The 20,116-nt window shown below is 45.5% G+C and overlaps 1 protein-coding gene and 1 long non-coding RNA gene across 3 annotated transcripts; one reads left to right on the top strand and one right to left on the bottom strand.

Annotated features, from left to right (window-relative positions):
• Positions 1 to 1,865: 1,865 nt before the first annotated feature.
• On the bottom strand, positions 1,866 to 15,289 carry rbm41 (RNA binding motif protein 41). Of its 2 annotated transcripts, none has more exons than XM_072446051.1 (7): positions 15,257 to 15,289; positions 11,863 to 11,979; positions 6,361 to 6,553; positions 5,242 to 5,446; positions 3,758 to 4,200; positions 3,044 to 3,188; positions 1,866 to 2,252 (listed from the first exon to the last, which is right to left on the bottom strand). In XM_072446051.1, exons 1-7 carry the CDS (start codon positions 15,262 to 15,264, stop codon positions 2,137 to 2,139), a joined length of 1,227 nt encoding a protein of 408 aa, XP_072302152.1. In that variant the 5' UTR covers positions 15,265 to 15,289; the 3' UTR covers positions 1,866 to 2,136. The 2 variants fall into 2 exon arrangements, with proteins under 2 accessions (XP_072302152.1, XP_072302151.1); XM_072446050.1 differs by having other exon boundaries at positions 1,867 to 2,252; positions 6,355 to 6,553.
• LOC140360472 (uncharacterized) lies at positions 13,194 to 13,570 on the top strand. Its single transcript, XR_011926925.1, has 3 exons — positions 13,194 to 13,268; positions 13,408 to 13,434; positions 13,536 to 13,570. It is a non-coding gene; the product is annotated as an uncharacterized lncRNA (long non-coding RNA).
• Positions 15,290 to 20,116: the final 4,827 nt, after the last annotated feature.

Here is a 20,116-nt window from a genome sequence, read left to right as displayed (position 1 = left end):
TGACAAGACGCCAAACTGCATATTCACAAAGGTGCAAATGACGCGTTCGAGTGTCTAAAGACTGAGGGGGAAAAACACGCTTCTGTGGATTCTGGACTGGCACTTGTGAACTTTTAAATGTAAAGAATGGCCAAAACTGTATTATTCTTTATGTTTTTAGATCATATTTTCATGTCAAAAATCTAGATCTTGGCTCAATGGTTTGGGTGTGAAAAGAAAATAATCAAATCTAGTCAAACCCAGATAAATATTTGAACTGATGTATATATTGTACTTCTGTGTCTAATCGTATCCGTGTTTTCTCCAAAGCAGAGTTTTTCCGACGCGTTTCAAAGTGTTTACTCTCATTTTACACATCGCAAATATATATAAAAAAGCAAAACCATCACAGAATCGTCACTCTTCCTGTATCTTTCAGTTCGACTTATGTTGTGTTGTATTTTAAAGTTAAATGTATTATTTTTGTTCAGGATTTTGTAGTTTCTCGGGTTCTTCTGGTTTTCGAGTTCGTGCACAGACTTTGTGTGTTATTACTTTGCATTTAGACATTTAGATATTAAAGATGTTTTGAGCTTGATTTTGCATGTTTTTAAATAAATGCTCTTAATCATCTTTTCGTTTTAGTTCATGCTTTTGTGCTGCTTTTGGCAATTATTGTTTTTATTCACGACTTTTGATCAAATCTGGATGATATTGTATCAATGAGTTGTTTTTTTTGGTCCCAAACGTTAAAATGACGACAATAACAATCATTTTTTACACTTTTTGAGGCGATTGTGTGGGAAAAAAACATGTCGTTTGTGCCAGTTTTTTGTTTCTCGACGTGTCACGGTCGACCTGCTGCGTCCTTCAGTCGCCGGGCGGTGAGTGTGGCGAACGCGGTGCATGATGGGAAAACGAGGAGAGGGCCGTGACCCAGAGGCGACCAGCGGGACGAACCAGCGCAAACCAATCGATGGAGGTTTGTTTTTTTATCTCAAACACGACATTGAACCCGACGGACGCTGATAACGATCGAGCTTGAATAAAGAGCAATAAACAGATCAAAAACAGAAACGTGTCGAAATGAACCACGAAACTGCAGAAATATCACGCAGTCACTTTGTTTTGACAATCCAACTGCACGTTTCTGTGTTTTTTAGGTTTTTAAATCAACATCTTAGTGATTTTCTTCTCTTTTTTTGTTGTTCTTTTTTCTGATCAAAATTTTAAATAGCAACAAAAACAACAGAGAAACAACACAACAACAGCAGAGGGAAAAAAATACAAAAAACATTAAAAAAAACACAAAAACCCCCACACAAAAACCCACAAAAAAGATAAAAACACACAAAAATAAAAAAACACTAACACAAAAAAACACACACAAAAAACAATGAATAAACCACAAAAACATAAAAAACACACAACACACAAAACCCCCCACAAAAAAAATCATATTAAAATGTCAGTCACTCTGCAAGGAAATAAATTGGTTTGAAGTAAGAGATAAAAGAAAATAAAACATGGATACAAAAACAAGAAAATTAAGATATTTTTTTGAGTAAACATGGATGTAGAAATATCGTATTTTCTGAACTATAAGTAGCACCAACCAAAAAAGGCATAATAGAGAAGAAAAAAACACATATAAGTCGCATTTCTGGGTGATTTTTATTGGATCAAATCCAAGACCAAGAACAGACATTTCATCTTGAAATGCAGTTTAAAATAATAACAGATTAGAGAACATGGTGAATAGGTGTACGTATGCTAACGCTAACACCTTCAGCTACATGACGCACAGACAGAACTGTGGAAAGTGTCTGGTATGTTAACGTAACATATTAACAGTTATTCAGATAACTATAGCATAAAGAACATGCTAACAAGTTTACCAAAGCATCAGTTTTACCCCAAATCACCAAATCCATTGAATTCTTCTTCCTCTGTGTCACTTCTAAACAACTCCACAAACTCCAGAGGAAGTCCAGATTCTTCTTCTGCATCGCTTAGAGCGCCCTCTTGAGGTTGTCAGTGTAATCACATATAAGTCGCTCTGGAGTATAAGTCGCACCCCGTCCAAAACTATGAACAAAAATGCTACTTATAGTCCGGATAATACAGTATTTCATGGTGGAGTACAGTCCGTCGTGTTCAGCTCTTTTCTGGACTCGAGGCGTGTTTTTGGCGTCCGAACTCCACGACCAGCGGTTTCCCCAGAAGCCGGTATCCGTGGAGTAACCGGAGGGCGTTTTCTCCCGTTTCCACATCTGGAAAAAACAAAAACGGCAAAACAGTTTGAAATCAAGACCAATTTGAAATGATTATGCTGAAGATTTACCTCATTACTCTCAATCCAAACAGTTTACTTTACCGTATTACTAAAAAGTACTCTTATTGAACAAAGAACAGAACAAAGGACAACAAAAACAACAGAGCAACAACACAATAGCAGAGGGAAAAAACATAAAAAACACACAAAAAACATAAAACACACAAAAACATAAAAAACACACAAAAAACATAAAACACACAAAAACATAAAAAACACACAAAAAACACCACAAAAATATATTAAAAAACACAAAAATGTTAAAAAACATAAAAAACACAAAAACATAAAAAAACACAAAAAACATAAAACAACAAAAAACATAAAAAACACAAAAAACATAACACAAAAACATTAAAAAAAAAACACAAACCCCCCATATACACAAAAAAAAAACTGAAAAACCCACACAAAAACATAAAAAACACACACAAAAACATAAAAAAACACACAAAATACATAAAATATATATATATATATATATATATAAAAAAAACATACACACACAAAAAACAAGAAAAGCCCACACAAAAACATAAAAAACACACAAAAAACACAAAAACATAAAAAAACACAAAAAACTGTTTTCTACCATGTCTACATCTGGAAAAAACAAAAACGGCAAAAACAGTTTGAAATCAAGACCAATTTGAAATGTTTATCCTGAAGATTTATCTCATGACTCTCAATCCAAACAGTTACTTTACCGTGTTACTAGAAAGTACTGACCCGGCAGCGTGACGAAGGCCTGGCCCTTCAAACGTCCCGTCAGGAGCTTGTACGCGACGGCCGCCCCGCTCCGCTCGAACCTGGAGAACAGCGCCACCAGCTGGGCCACGGTCGCCTGCGCAGCCAGGTTCTTCACGCACAGAACCTTCCACAGAGAAACACGCAAAAGTAAAAGTATTGGTACGGCCATCGAGTACAACTCAAGTATCCACAAATATACATTTCTTGATATTTTGTCCACGATTCCACGGCAATTTTCACAGTTTTTATTGTTGACAATCGACTCAATGTTCGGATTTTACACGTCACGTTAAATTGCCAACTGTTTTAGTTTTTTTTTTAATGCAAACAAATTAAAGGAAGAAGAGTTTTTAACAATCCCACAAGGGAATAAAAAACAACCTGATTTTCCCTGAAACGCCGGACTAATAAATAAACCCGCATTTCAGACGGAATCTTCTTGAATCTTGAGTAAATAGTTTAAATAAAAATGAAAACAAGCTTTCTGATCATTAAACCTCCACTAACGACATAATATCGCCTGAATATCGTGATCGGGACTTAAATCTCACCCACCCCCTTAAAGCCGGCTCCTTAAAGCCGGTCTCTTAAAGCCGGCCCCCTTAAAGCCGGCCCCTTAAAGCCGGTCTCTTAAAGCCGGCCCCCTTAAAGCCGGCCCCTTAAAGCCGGCCCCTTAAACACCTCGACTTTTACCTTGGAGGGTTTTCCGGGTTGGTAATTCCTAAATCTGGGAATGCTCCGTATCGCGTCGTCCGTTTCTCGATTCGATGCGATTTCCTCTTCTGAAACGAGTGTGACGTCTCCTCTGAGCGCGACCGCCACGTGTGACGCCGCTCGGAGGCTGCTGATAGGCTGTTGCAGATCGATTGCTGTAACCGGAGCCAATCGGAGCCGCTCCTCTCGCCCGGGCTCGTCCGATTGGCCGGTTTGTTCCTCGCGTCTGCGGTCCGACTCGTCTGATTGGCCGGTTTCCTCAGTCCGAGCCTGTGATTGGCCGGCTTCATATTGTTCTTTTCGTTTTGCTTGTTTTGTGTTTTGCTTTGAAGCTGAAAATTGTCCCTCATCCAGAACATCCCTGTAAACGGAGTCGATGGAGCGGCTCGAGGGCGACACCTGCTGGACAGTTTCTGCAGCATCTGAAAAAGAAGAGAATACGTTTAATTAAATCTAAATATAATGACGCTTTGTAAACATTGACTTGACATCTTTCTCACTGCTCTGTAACTCAGAGCTTTAGAGCTTCAGAACTTTAGAGCTTGGGAGTAAACTGAGTGGATAATTTACAGGAACAAACAGGAAATGAAGACTTCGGTGAGTTGTCTCTGAACAGACGTCACCTTTAGAGTTGATGAAGATCAGTCACAAAACATCATGTTTTTTGGGATAAACAAACGTTAGAATTAAAACACTAACAATATCCTACTCAGTGACCAATTGAGTCCAGTATGGCCAATCCTCATGCGGGCAAAGGCCCTTTCCTCCCTCACGTTCCTGCCCATAGACCCGCAAGGACCCACAAGGACCCACACTACCCTGTACGTGATAGAGACGCCGTCCAGTATCACAGTGGCTCCAAAATTCCTGCCAAAGGCCAAACACATGACTCTTGATGATAAGCTTGATTTCAGATTTGCTTAACTCAACCGCCACATCAATTGTGGGGACGTTTAGCCAGCGAATCAGCCGTTTCGCCACCCTCTATTTAGTGGGTATTTAGTGTGTACTTAGTGTGTACTTAGTGTGTATTTAGTGTATATTTAGTGTGTCTTTAGTGTATATTTAGTGTGTATTTAGTGTGTATTAGGTGTGTATTAGGTGTGTATTAGGTGTGTATTAAGTGTGTATTAAGTGTGTATTTAGTGCGTATTTAGTGCGTATTTAGTGCGTATTTAGTGCGTATTTAGTGCGTATTTAGTGCGTATTCAGTGCGTATTCCGTGCGTATTCAGTGCGTATTCAGTGCGTATTCAGTGCGTATTCAGTGCGTATTTAGTGCGTATTTAGTGTGTATTTAGTGCGTATTTAGTGCGTATTTAGTGCGTATTTAGTGCGTATTTAGTGTGTATTTAGTGTGTATTTAGTGTGTATTTAGTGTGTATTTAGTGTGTATTTAGTGTGTATTAAGTGTGTATTTAGTGTGTATTTAATGTGTATTTAATGTGTATTTAGTACTTTTACCCCTGTGGTAGAGCGCGCAGAGGAAGCCCGGCCGCTCGCTGCCCTGGTACAGCGCCTGCTCAATCTCCATCTCGCGCCGCGTCAGCGCTCGGCTGCGGTTGAAGCGTTGGGGCCGCGACAGGAGCTCAGAGTGAGCCGCCATCTTGTTTCTGACCTGCTGGAGGCGCTGTTCTCTGGCGTTCGGCTCGGCACACACCCCACGAGACTGAGCGAGAGGAAACACAACGTTCAGACGCACAAAACGAGACTGAGCGAGAGGAAATACAACGTTCAGACGCACAAAACGAGACTGAGCGAGAGGAAACACAACCTTCAGGCGCACAAAACGAGACTGAGCGAGAGGAAACACAACGTTCAGACGCACAACACGAGACTGAGCGAGAGGAAACACAACGTTCAGATGCACAAAACGAGACTGAGCGAGAAAACAAAACTTGACTCCAGTTTGAACCCGCTTCACTCCAGTTTGAACCCGCTTCACTCCAGTTTGAACCCGCTTCATTCCAGTTTGAACCCGCTTCACTCCAGTTTGAACCCGCTTCACTTCAGTTTGAACCCGCTTCGCTTCAGTTTGAACCCGCTTCGCTCCAGTTTGAACCCGCTTGGCTCCAGTTTGAACCCGCTTGGCTCCAGTTTGAACCCGCTTCGCTCCAGTTTGAACCCGCTTCGCTCCAGTTTGAACCCGCTTCGCTCCAGTTTGAACCCGCTTCGCTTCGCTCTAGTTTGAACCCGCTTCGCTCCAGTTTGAACCAGTTTGAACCTGCTTCACTCCAGTTTGAACCTGCTTCACTCCAGTTTGAACCTGCTTCACTCCAGTTTTAACCTGCTTCACTCCAGTTTTAACCTGCTTCACTCCAGTTTGAACCTGCTTCACTCCAGTTTTAACCTGCTTCACTCCAGTTTGAACCTGCTTCACTCCAGTTTTAACCTGCTTCATTCCAGTTTGAACCTGCTTCACTCCAGTTTGAACCTGCTTCACTCCAGTTTTAACCTGCTTCACTCCAGTTTGAACCTGCTTCACTCCAGTTTTAACCTGCTTCATTCCAGTTTGAACCTGCTTCACTCCAGTTTTAACCTGCTTCATTCCAGTTTGAACCTGTCAGTTTCTCGTACTTTGTCTGTTTGTTGTCGGTCTCTGTTCCTCCAGAGTTGGATCTCGTCCTCGGTCAGTCCCAGGTCTCTCAGCGTGCTCAGCTCCTTCTCGCCGTTCTGAAGAGCCTGAAACTGGGTGAGAGAGCAGACGCCGGCGGCCTGGTCTCCAAACGGACAGTAGAGGGCAGCGGGGGCGAAACACTGCCGCTTCGACACACATCTACAAACACAAGAACAAGAACAGGAGTCAGCAAACAATGACGGGACGTTTCTCCCTCAAACGGAGACAATTAGCAGACATAATCGATCAGAAAATCCACAAATGTCGAACCGAATCATTTAAACTGTATTTGTGACACCGTTTTCAATGACATTTGTTTTCGTAGAGTTCAAAATCATCAAAATGCTGTCGCCTCAAAGAGTCAAAACTGTAGATTTAACCAACAGAAAGTTAGAAAATCAAACCATTAAACCGTCATTGATCAACAATGTGTCATAACTTATTAACTAATTGTTCAGCGTGTGCTTTAACGGTAAGACAATTAAAATACCCAAAGATTTAAAGGACTTAACTATTTCGATGTGTCTGTTTGAAAAGTGACAATTGTAAAGTGATTAATAACTTTGGTCAAAACCATCTCATGTTTTTCTGGTGAATTTTATGTATATTTTAGTTTGAACTCAAAACCTTAACGCAGAACTTCTCCATAAACCTGCTAAAAAACAACCCCTCAAACCAAGTGAAAAGTACAGATCCCGCTCTCAAATGTAGTGAAGTAAAAGTAAACGTATCCACCGTAAAAACTACAGCAGTACAGTACTTTTCCTGTTGTACTCGGATATCACTGCTGCGTCTTTAAAAAAGAGCGACGTGGGGCCGCCCTCCCGTGGGCCCACCACCCGCAGGAGGATCCATAGGGGGCCGGTGCAGAGAGATCTGGGCGGCAGTCGACGGCAGGGGCCTCGGCGACCAGATCTCCGGACACAGAGACTAACTCTGGGGACATGGAATGTCACCTCGCTGGGGGGGAAAGAGCCTGAGCTTGTGCGGGAGGTTGAGCGATACCGACTAGATATAGTCGGCCTCACCTCCACGCACAGTTTGGGCTCTGGAACCCATCTCCTCGAGAGGGGCTGGACGCTCCACTTCTCTGGTGTTGCCCGCGGGGAGAGGCGGCGGGCTGGTGTGGGCTTGCTGATAGCCCCTCAGCTCAGCCGCCACGTGTTGGAGTTTACCCCGGTGAACGAGAGGGTCGCGTCCCTCCGCCTTCGGGTGGGGGACAGGTCTCTCACTGTTGTGGCGGCCTACGGGCCGAACAGCAGTGCAGAGTACCCGGCCTTCTTGGAGTCCTTGGGAGGGGTACTGGACAGTGCACCGACCGGGGACTCCGTTGTTCTACTGGGGGACTTCAACGCCCACGTGGGCAATGACAGTGACACCTGGAGAGGGGTGATCGGGAAGAACGGCTTCCCCGATCTGAACCCGAGCGGTGTTCAGTTATTGGACTTCTGTGCTAGCCACGGATTGTCCATAACGAACACCATGTTCAAGCACAAGGGTGTCCATCAGTGCACGTGGCACCAGGACACCCTAGGCCGGAGGTCAATGATCGACTTAGTTGTCGTGTCATCAGACCTCCGGCCGCGTGTCTTGGACACTCGGGTGAAGAGAGGGGCAGAGTTGTCAACCGATCACCACCTGGTGGTGAGTTGGATCCGCTGGCGGAGGAGGAAGCCGGACAGACTTGGCAGACCCAAGCGCATTGTGAGGGTCTGTTGGGAACGTCTAGTGGAGCCCTCTGTCAGTAGGGTATTCAACTCGCACCTCCGGGAGAGCTTCTCCCATGTCCCGGGGGAGGCTGGGGACATTGAGTCCGAGTGGACCATGTTCTCCGCCTCCATTGTTGATGCGGCTGCTCGGAGCTGTGGTCGCAAGGTCTCCGGTGCCTGTCGTGGCGGCAACCCCCGAACCCGGTGGTGGACACCGGAAGTAAGGGATGCCGTCAGACTAAAGAAGGAGGCCTATCAGGCCACTCTGGCTTGTAGGTCTCCGGAGGTCATCGACGGGTATCGGCAGGCCAAGCGAGCCGCGGCTCGTGCTGTCGCAGAGGCAAAAACCCGGGCCTGGGAGGAGTTCGGGGAGGCCATGGAGGAGGACTATCGGTCGGCACCAAAGAAATTCTGGCAAACCGTCCGGCGCCTCAGGAAGGGGAAGCAGTGTCTCACAAACACCGTTTACGGTGCGGGTGGAGGCCTGCTGACCTCGACTGGGGATGTCGTCGGACGGTGGAAGGAATACTTTGAGGATCTCCTTAATCCCTCAGTCACGTCTTCTGAAGAGGAAGTAGAGACCGGGGACTCGGAGGCTGGCTCATCCATCACCCAAGCTGAAGTCACTGAGGTTGTCCGCAAACTCCTCGGTGGCAGGGCTCCGGGGGTGGATGAGATCCGCCCTGAGTACCTAAAGTATCTGGATGTTGTAGGACTGTCTTGGTTGACACGTCTCTGCAACATCGCGTGGCGTTCGGGGACCGTGCCTCTGGACTGGCAGACCGGGGTGGTGGTCCCTCTGTTCAAGAAGGGGGACCGGAGGGTGTGTTCCAACTACAGAGGGATCACACTCCTCAGCCTCCCGGGTAAGGTCTATTCCAAGGTACTGGAGAGGAGAATCCGACCGATAGTCGAACCTCGGATTCAGGAGGAGCAGAGTGGTTTTCGTCCCGGTCGTGGAACACTGGACCAGCTCTATACCCTCCATCGGGTGCTCGAGGGTTCATGGGAGTTTGCCCAACCAGTCCACATGTGCTTTGTGGATCTGGAGAAGGCTTTTGACCGTGTCCCTCGGGGTGTCCTTTGGGGGGTGCTCCGGGAGTACGGGGTCCGGGGCCCTTTGCTCAGGGCTGTCCGGTCCCTGTATGACCGGAGCAGGAGCTGTGTTCGCATTGCCGGCAGTAAGTCAGACCTGTTCCCAGTGCATGTTGGACTCCGCCAGGGCTGCCCTGTGTCACCGGTTCTGTTCATAATTTTTATGGACAGAATTTCTAGGCGCAGTCAGGGGTCGGAGGGGGTCCGGTTTGGGGACCACAGGATCTCATCTCTGCTGTTTGCAGACGATGTTGTCCTGATGGCTCCATCAAACCCGGACCTGCAACATGCACTGGGACGGTTTGCAGCCGAGTGTGAAGCGGCTGGGATGAGAATCAGCACCTCCAAATCCGAGGCCATGGTTCTCGACCGGAAAAAGGTGGCTTGCCCTCTCCAGGTGGGTGGGGTGTCCTTGCCCCAAGTGGAGGAGTTCAAGTATCTCGGGGTCTTGTTCACGAGTGAGGGAAGGATGGAGCGTGAGATCGACAGGCGGATCGGTGCAGCGGCTGCAGTGATGCAGTCGCTGCATCGGACCGTTGTGGTAAAGAGGGAGCTGAGCCGAAAGGCAAAGCTCTCTATTTACCGGTCGGTCTACGTTCCTACCCTCACCTATGGTCATGAGCTTTGGGTAGTGACCGAAAGAACAAGATCGCGGATACAAGCGGTCGAAATGAGTTTCCTCCGCCGGGTGGCTGGGCGCTCCCTTAGAGATAAGGTGAGGAGCTCGGCCACACGGGGGGAGCTCGGAGTAGAGCCGCTGCTCCTCCACGTCGAGAGGAGCCAGCTGAGGTGGCTCGGGCATCTGTTCCGGATGCCTCCTGGGCGCCTCCCTCGGGAGGTGTTTCAGGCATGTCCCACCGGGAAGAGGCCCCGGGGAAGACCCAGGACACGCTGGAGAGACTATGTCTCTCGGCTGGCCTGGGAACGCCTCGGGATCCCCCCGGAGGAGTTAGAGGAAGTGTCTGGGGAGAAGGAAGTCTGGGAGTCCCTGCTCAGACTGCTGCCCCCGCGACCCGGCCCCGGATAAAGCGGCAGAAGATGGATGGATGGATGGATGGATGGTCTTTAAATCCTTCCCGGAGAGACTTATGCAAACAGGAGGAAGTCAGTGCTGGTGTGACACTGCCCCCGTGTGGTTAAAAGAGGGTGTGTAGTTCGAAAGGGCAGCTGTAAAAAGACTGAGGAGGTTAAAAAAAAGTCGTTACCGTTTTCACAAAACGTGAAAGAAGTCGAAAACTTGACAAGTTGTTTAATCGAGTGTAACGTTTAAAATTTTAACATTTAAAACTTTCACTGTGAAAACGACCTTGTAAAAGAAACAACACATTTTAGCTCATGTTTTGGTGAAATATCGTGTGAATATTATCGAGATGATGCAAAAATATGAATGTATATGTAGTGTATGTAGTATAGTATATGTACTATATGTACTATATGTAGCATATGTAGTATATATAGTATATGTAGTATATGTACTATACGTAGCATATGTAGTATATGTAGTATATATAGTATATGTAGCATATGTAGTATAGTATATGTAGTATAGTATATGTAGTATATATAGTATATGTAGTATATGTAGTGTAGTATATGTAGTATATATAGTATAGTACATGTAGTATATGTAGTATAGTATATGTAGTATATATAGTATAGTATATGTAGTATATATAGTATAGTATATGTAGTATATTTAGTATAGTATATGTAGTATATTTAGTATATGTAGTATATATATAGTATAGTATATGTAGTATATTTAGTATATGTAGTGTTTTTGGTCCGAGAAAATACACTTGAATGTAAACAACTTTTTTGTGTCACTTTTACTTTATTTTGTTATTGAGATTTAAAAAAAAATATTATTATTATTATTATTACTAATTGTTTTTTTTAAATTCTTCTAATTATTAATATATATATTTTTAATTTGTATTATTATTATTATTATTATTATTATTATTATATATTTTTTAATTCTTATTATTTTTCTTCTAATTCTTATTATATATTTAATTCTTATTTTTCTTCCATTTATTATTTTCATTATAATTATTATTATTTTATTATCATCATTATATTTCTTTTATTCACATATTGTTGCTGTACGTTTAAATAAATCGTTTTCTGCCATTTGGTCACTTTCTTCAATCGTGTTGTTTTTATGATAATTGTGACACTAAAATAGTTCATATAAAACACAAACTTTACGATCTCGGACTGAACAACATTTGGACGGATCGAACAGAAGGATTTGTCTCATTCTGAGCCACATTTATTAAAGTTTTAGCTTAAACTGAAATGAGGCGAAATAAGAATTTTTAGGCCAAATTCAGTCCGATCTGAAAATGTTTTTGTGTCTAAAATGTCAATCAAATGAACCGTGAAATGTAAACCTGGCTCTGTGCATTTTCCAGATTTAAATGTGACAAATATATGATGTTTTTACACATAAATTCCTTGTTTCTAAATGAAAAAATGCCCTAAACATTTCTGTGTGCGAACTACAGCAGACGTTTCAAATTTAAGACGTTTCGCCACAAAAAAAGTAAACTATTGCCTCATTTTGTTTTTGAGTGAAAACTTAAAAAAATCTGACACAGAATCAGATCAGGACAAATCTTTAAAACGTTTGTAAAGTTGTGTTTGTTGAGTTTTTACCGCTGGACGTCGACGGTGGTGCTGAGCTGCTGCAGGAGGAGACTGTGGAGCTGCCTCTGGCCCTCGCTCTCCTGCTCCTCAAACAGAGGCCCGTCCTCGCCCTCGTCACGACTCACTCTGAAACACAACCACACAAGCGTCATGGCAACAGAAGCGCCGTAGCAACAGAAGCGACTCACTTTGAACCACAACCGCACAAGCGTCATGGCAACACAAGCGCCATAGCAACAGAAGCCACTCACTCTGAAACACAACCACACAAGCGTCATGGCAACAGGAGCGCCATAGCAACAGAAGCCACTCACTCTGAAACACAACCACACAAGCGTCATGGCAACAGGAGCGCCATAGCAACAGAAGCCACTCACTCTGAAACACAACCACACAAGCGTCATGGCAACAGAAGCGCCGTAGCAACAGAAGCGACTCACTTTGAACCACAACCGCACAAGCGTCATGGCAACACAAGCGCCATAGCAACAGAAGCCACTCACTCTGAAACACAACCACACAAGCGTCATGGCAACAGAAGCGCCGTAGCAACAGAAGCGACTCACTTTGAACCACAACCGCACAAGCGTCATGGCAACACAAGCGCCATAGCAACAGAAGCCACTCACTCTGAAACACAACCACACAAGCGTCATGGCAACAGGAGCGCCATAGCAACAGAAGCCACTCACTCTGAAACACAACCACACAAGCGTCATGGCAACAGGAGCGCCATAGCAACAGAAGCCACTCACTCTGAAACACAACCACACAAGCGTCATAGCAACAGGAGCGACTCACTCTGAAACACAACCACACAAGTGTCATGGCAACAGAAGTGCCATAGCAACAGAAGCGACTCACTCTGAAACACAACCACACAAGCGCCATGGCAACAGGAGCGCCATAGCAACAGAAGCCACTCACTCTGAAACACAACCACACAAGCGTCATGGCAACAGGAGCGCCGTAGAAACAAAAGCCGCAGAAGAATCTCATGAATCTCGTCTGAAGAAGCTTTTGTTCATCGTGTTCAAAAACAATGGTTTCTCCCTGAAGAACAGCCAAGCCAGGTCCAGGTCAGGTCCAGGTCCAGGTCCAGGTCCAGGTCCAGGTCAGGTCCAGGTCAGGTCCAGGTCCAGGTCCAGGTCCAGGTCAGGTCCAGGTCAGGTCCAGATCCAGGTCAGGTCCAGGTCCAGGTCAGGTCCAGATCCAGGTCAGGTCCAGGTCCAGGTCCAGGTCCAGGTCAGGTCCAGGTCAGGTCCAGATCCAGGTCAGGTCCAGGTCCAGGTCCAGGTCCAGGTCCAGATCCAGGTCCAGGTCAGATCCAGGTCCAGGTCCAGGTCCAGGTCAGGTCCAAGTCAGGTCCAGGTCAGGTCCAGGTCAGGTCCAGATCAGGTCCAGGTCAGGTCCAGGTCCAGGTCCAGGTCCAGGTCCAGGTCAGGTCCAGGTCAGGTCCAGGTCAGGTCCAGATCCAGGTCAGGTCCAGGTCCAGGTCCAGGTCCAGGTCCAGATCCAGGTCCAGGTCAGATCCAGGTCCAGGTCCAGGTCCAGGTCAGGTCCAAGTCAGGTCCAGGTCAGGTCCAGATCAGGTCCAGGTCAGGTCAGGTCCAGGTCAGGTCTAGGTCAGGTCCAGGTCCAGGTCCAGATCAGGTCCAGATCCAGGTCAGGTCCAGGTCCAGGTCCAGGTCAGGTCCAGGTCCAAGTCAGGTCCAGGCCCAGGTCCAGGTCCAGATCAGGTCCAGGTCCAAGTCAGGTCCAAGTCAGGTCAGGTCCAGGTCAGGTCCAAGTCAGGTCAGGTCCAAGTCAGGTCCAGGTCCAGGTCCAGGTCCAGATCAGGTCCAAGTCAGGTCAGGTCCAGGTCAGGTCAGGTCAGGTCCAGGTCAGGTCCAGGTCCAGTCGTTGTATTAAATGACCAAACGCAGCTCATATTTTGTCGTTCGTTCATAAATAAAGAAGTGGAAAGATCAAGTTCCAGTTTTATTTGCATAAAGTCTCCAGTTCATTCTGCAAGACAAATGTGTGTATAAATACTGTGTGTATAAATACTGTGTGTATAAATACTGTGTGTATAAGTACTGCGTGTGTAAATACTGCGTGTATAAGTACTGTGTGTGTAAATACTGCTATTATATAAATACTGTGTGTATACTGTGTGTATAAATACTGTGAGTATAGATACTGCGTTTGTAAATACTGTGTGTATAAATACTGTGTGTATAAGTACTGCGTGTCTAAATACTGTGTGTGTAAATACTGTGTGTATAAGTACTGTGTGTGTGTAACTACTGCTATTTTAAATACTGTGTGTGTAAATACTGTGTGTATAAGTACTGCGTGTCTAAATACTGTGTGTATAAGTACTGTGTGTGTGTAACTACTGCTATTTTAAATACTGCGTGTGTAAATACTGCATGTGTAAATACTGCGTGTATAAGTACTGTGTGTGTAGATACTGCTATTGTAAATACTGTGTGTATAAGTACCGCGTGTGTAAATACTGCTATTTTAAATACTATGTGTGTAAATACTGTGTATAAATACTGCATGTATAAGTACTGTGTATGTAAGTACTGTGTGTGTAAATACTGCTATTGTAAATACTGTGTGTGTAAATACTGTGTGTATGAATACTGTGTGTATAAATGCTGTGAACAGTTCTTTGTGTTGTATCATTTGTTCCTGGCCCTGCAGGTGGCGCTCTTTAACTCTTATCTCTGTGTTTTAAATATTAAGATGTGTCAAGATATTTTCTTACATTGATTGTAAAAAGGTCAATGTGGTTATGTATGTTTTATGTAAATGTAAATGTAAATGTTATGCCCAATGGACCAGGAAGTGGCCACGTGTGAGGCTCAAAATAAAAAAAAATTAAAATAAAAACGTAAATTAATAAATAATACATAAAAAAATAAAAACATATTCCCGGGGCTAGTTTGATTAACGTGTTCCTTGACGATAGTTACATGTCAGAATGTTTAGGAGGGTTCTAGACATTAAAATAAGACAATGTAGTGACAATTGATAATATAAACAGATTTAGTCACCTACAACCGAGACAAAGCTTCAGTGGAACTCGAGAAAAAAAAGAACAAACATAAAAAGTACAGTTTACATTCGAGTGGAATTATATTATAAAATTATTTAAATAAAACCGGCTTAGATCCATCAACAAAAACAATCATGTCTTAGATTATGTATCTGAGAACAGACGAAGCTAGAATCGTTTGTTCGGGATTCTGATGTGTTAAGTTCAGATATCCACGACGCTACGTTCACTTCATTCGTCAGACGAACCACGTGCTTCCGCGTTTGTCACCAATATTCTACAAAACGGCTTCATTTGTTTGAATTTAATGCGAAAACGTGAAACTCTCCGACGAGCGTTGGATGTGTTGTTTACCTTTTCATTTTCCGCCTCGCGCTTTTACTTCCGGTGTCGTGATTTTACTTCCTCTGTCGGGCGTTGGTTGATGGGAGATGTAGTTTTATTTTATTTTTGGAAATTATTATTTTACTTTGCACAAAAATGGTCTTTAACAGCGGGAATTTGAGCAGAAAGAGAACATTGGTGGTTTGGTTGGTCATATATTTACGGAAAAAACAACACCAAGCCTTAAAAAGCTTTCGACTGGTTCAAAATGAAGCAGCAAGATTACAAACAGTAACTAAAAGAAGAGAACACATTACGCTGGTGCTGGAGTCTCTTCAATGGCGTGAGTTTAGAATCAAATTCAAAATCCTCCTCCAGACTTACAAAGCCATAAATGACATGACACGTGGCTCTGTCCTCTACTGAGGACCTGTGGAGCCAGATGCTCCTCTCATGAAGAAACGCTCTCTACTCCATATGGTTCTTCATCTGCCTGAAAGAACCAGTTCTCCTCCTGAGGAACCGGTTCTCCTCCTTAAGAACCGGGTCTCCTCCTAAAGAACCGGTTCTCCTCCTGAAGAACCGGTTCTCCTCCTGAAGAACCGGTTCTCCTCCAGCTCCACTGTCTCTCTCTCACGTCCGCCTGTCCCTCTGTGAGAATCAGAGCTCTCACTTCACTGTGGACCAGGTTTATACTTTTTCCCAAAGAGGTTTTGTGTTTTTTCCTGCCCGAGAAGGAGGGTTTAAGGACAGGGGACTCTAGGACATTTGTCTAAGGACAGGGGACTCTGGGACATTTGTCTAAGGACAGGGGACTCTAAGACATGTGTTTAAGGACATGGGACTCTGGGACATTTGTCTAAGGACAGGGGACTCTGGGACATTTGTCTAAGGACAGGGGACTCTGAGACATGTGTTTAAGGACATGGGACGCTGGGACATTTGTCTAAAGACACGGGACGCTGGGACATTTGTCTAGGACAGGGGACTCTGGGACAATTGTCTAAAGACACGGGATGCTGGGACATTTGTCTAAGGACACAGGACGCTGGGACATTTGTCCAAGGACACGGGATGCTGGGTCATTTGTCTAAGGACACAGGACGCTGGGACATTTTGTCTAAGGACATGGGATGCTGGGTCATTTGTCTAAGGACACAGGACGCTGGGACATTTGTCTAGGACACAGGACGCTGGGACATATGTCTAAGGACAGGGGACGCTGGGACATTTGTCTAGGACAGGGGACTCTGAGACATTTGTCTAAAGACATGGGACGCTGGGACATATATCTAAGGACAAGGGACGCTGGGACAGTTCAGAGGTTCCTGTCTTGTACAACAGCCTCAGCCCAACCTTGCTGCCTGCTTCAGTCTTGTGAAATCCACCTGGACACACCTGTGTTTATTGGACGAGGCGCTGTCTTTCTGAAAAATCTCCACCGTCACATTGCGGCCACGCCCTTTTTCTGAGCGGCGCAGTGGATTCTTCTCAAGGGCAATAATAAAGGAAGAGCGCAACTTAAACAAATGCGTAGAATATAACTAACATTAAACGTCTTTCTATCAGCAGTAACCCAACTTGATCTCAGGTGTGAGGGAGTTGTTACGTCTTCGACCTCAGCGTTGTCTCGGTCTGTGAGGTTGTTCTCCCGTTTGCAGAGGTTGGCCCCGCCCACAATGGTGTATCCTGTGTGTTAATGACCCAATAACGAATCAATGGTCAATGGGTCAATGGGTCAATGGGTCAATCGAAGGGCCAACATCACAGGTCAGTAGATCATTGAGCGTGTTTACAGGTGCTCCTAGCCTGCGAGGGGCTGCGAGGGGCCTGCAAAGGGCCTGCGAGGGACCTGTGAGGGGCCTGCAAAGGGGCCTGTGAGGGGCCTGCGAGGGGCCTGTGAGGGGCCTGCGAAGGGCCTGTGAGGGGCCTGCGAGGGGCCTGCGAGGGGCCTGCGAGGGGCCTGCTGACCTAACCATGTGCAATTCCGTCATATGTGCAATTACTGTCGTGATTCATGTGTATATCACATATATACTGGCGGGGGGACATATATTCTGGGGGGCACATAATGCGGTGGGGGGACATATATTCCAGGGGGGGACATATATTCTGGGGGGGACATAATGCGGTGGTGCGGTCTTTCTGGAGAAGGGCCGGGAGATTTATTATTTAATAGAAATGTATCTTTTTATTTTATGTATTTACTTTTTTTGAGCGAAGGCCTTATAAAAAAAACAATTGTTTGTACGTTTAATATTATTTAGACTTCAAACTTTATGGTGCAGCGAAGGCTACAATAATGTATCCTCTGTAAATTAGCCACATGCTAACCACATGCTAGCCTCTGGATGACTTGGATGATCTGTTGCCCTGCCACGCCCAGTTCAGACTGAGGCTATTGCTATTGTCTCCATTTGTTTGACCGTTTGTGTAAAGTTTATAGTTGTACTTCCTGGTTTGACACAGGTAGAGGTCATTCCACAGCTGTTACCTAGCAACCAGACTGTAAACAAGAGCCAAACTCCACATAAATGACACAACAGTTCTGATCTGACACACAATAATACCATAAATCACCTTTATTTGGTGTCACTGATGACATCACAGAGAGATTCAGCTTCACTTCCTGTCATTTTAAAGTGACATTTTTCAAAATGTCTTCACACACTGCAACTTAACAGAAGTAAAACTATGATAAATATTAACTACACGTTCTACATCATTAAACTGAGTCAGAATGTGAAAAAACGCAGAACCTTCACGTGGACTTTAATTTGAAAAACTAAAAAAACATAATTGTCGGTGCATTTACATTTAGCCCCGTTTTAATCACTTACAATGTTCAATTTGTTTTTATTTTAGTTCAAATGTGTACATGTTTTTGTGCTTTTTTACAGAGTTAAACAAAACATTAAATTAAAACCTGTTCTTTCTTGACAATATGATTGACACCAAAGGCATTTTAGACTCTCAATATCGCAATAAATGTGACATTGTTGTTATTTAACTTTAGCTGCTGTTCATTCTGTCCATATTCTGTGCTGTTCATAACCAGAGCCACATATTGTACATTTACACCGTCATTTTTACAACAACAAAACGGTGAAAAGTTGTGTGTTTTGAGGCTCCGCCCTCATTTGATCTTAAATCTCCAGAAAAGCATTTTTCAAAGTAAAAGAAAGAAAGACATAATAATAATAACGTGCGACTTTTTGTTATGAGGTAATAACGAGTTTAAGTGATCCGACGTGCAGCGGGAGGACCGGGTGTGGTCAAAGTGCAGCAGTAGGACCGGGTGTGGTCAAAGTGCAGCGGGAGGACAGGGCGTGGTCAAAGTGCAGCGGGAGGACAGGGCGTGGTCAAAGTGCAGCGGGAGGACAGGGCGTGGTCAAAGTGCAGCGGGAGGACAGGGCGTGGTCAAAGTGCAGCGGGAGGACAGGGCGTGGTCAAAGTGCAGCGGGAGGACAGGGCGTGGTCAAAGTGCAGCGGGAGGACAGGGCGTGGTCAAAGTGCAGCGGGAGGACAGGGCGTGGTCAAAGTGCAGCGGGAGGACAGGGCGTGGTCAAAGTGCAGCGGGAGGACAGGGCGTGGTCAAAGTGCAGCGGGAGGACAGGGCGTGGTCAAAGTGCAGCGGGAGGACAGGGCGTGGTCAAAGTGCAGCGGGAGGACAGGGCGTGGTCAAAGTGCAGCAGTAGGACCGGGTGTAGTCAAAGTCGAAAAACAAAACCTTGCCCAGTTCATTTAGTCATTCATTTAATCTCAAATAATACGAGGGTTTAATTTAACAAACGTGAGACTAAAGGTCCAGTCGTTACTTGTGTTTCCTGAAACTCCCAAATACTACCTTCATGAATAATCACATTTATTATAGTATTTATTAAAACGCCGCACTTTCCTCGCCGTTTGTCACGACCTCTGACTCCGAGCTCTCATAACTGATACTTTGTTGATCCTCCTGCTGTTCTTGAAATGTAGTTTGTATTTTTTATATTGTTTCATGTATTTGAACGTCCCTCTCTTTGAGTCCGAGTCGTGCGACACTAGAACGTCCCCGTCGTGACACAAATACACGGTTCTCTTCTCGACGCGGTGGCGAAAACGTGAGTTTGCGGCGTTTGTCCGAGAGCAGGAGCTGGTGACGACCCAAACCCCCGAAACGGCTGCAAAGCCCAATGCAGTGGACGTCCTGCACCTCACTCCCTCCTCACTCCCTTTCACTCCTCCCTCACTCCTTCACTCCTTCCTCCCTCCCTCCCTCCCTCCCTCCCCCTGCCTCACTCCTTCACTCCTCCCTCCCTCCCTCCCTCCCACCTCACACCTCACTCCCTCTCCTCCAGTGTCCTCGATTAGCCCGACTCTGACGTCAGGAAGGTGACATGGGGGCTTTCTCCTCCAGCACCACCACCGCAAAAAAATAAAAAATAAAATAGAATAAAAACCGCACCGCCCAAAAAACAAACACAAAAATCAATTAAAAAAAAACACACACACACACAAAAAAAAAACACTTGACTCCACGCTCTGGCTTTTTGGCCGGCTCTCCCCGCGCGCGCGTCACGCCCCGGTAGATGCTCACGCACACGGACTCCGCACGCGGCGCACACAGACTGCGGAGAGCGAGCGGCGCCGATGGGGTGGAGACACAGGGTGGGGTCAGCAGCAGCGCGGGGAGAGGCGGAGGAGGAAAAGGCAACGAGAGCCGCCCCAGCCCAGCCCAGCCCTTCCAATTCACGGCAGCAGCGGCAGCAACAACACGCAGACGCGGGAGAGAGAGATGCGAGCGTGAAGGCGCAGCGACGCCACGACCCGCCGCGAGAAGCACAAAAAACACACACACACACACACCCCGCGCGCGCGACTCTTTTTTTTTTTAACGGAACCTCGCGC

This window comes from Eucyclogobius newberryi, unplaced genomic scaffold (assembly GCF_026437365.1).
Source record: "Eucyclogobius newberryi isolate DKJ021-1_F unplaced genomic scaffold, fEucNew1.0.hap1 SCAF_15, whole genome shotgun sequence".
NCBI classification, from domain to species: Eukaryota; Metazoa; Chordata; class Actinopteri; order Gobiiformes; family Gobiidae; genus Eucyclogobius; species Eucyclogobius newberryi.
Note: the sequence above shows the minus strand (reverse complement) of the source record. Positions and strands in the feature narration are given on the sequence as shown.

Bases quoted from the DNA above. Each gene is read 5' to 3' on its own strand.
- rbm41 (XM_072446050.1), bottom strand. The intron at 6,554-11,862 runs GTAAAAACTCAA...TTGTGTTTGTAG, and splicing joins ACCACCGTCGACGTCCAGCG to ATGTGTGTCGAAGCGGCAGT. The intron at 5,447-6,354 runs GTACGAGAAACT...CCTCTCGCTCAG, and splicing joins ACCGACAACAAACAGACAAA to TCTCGTGGGGTGTGTGCCGA.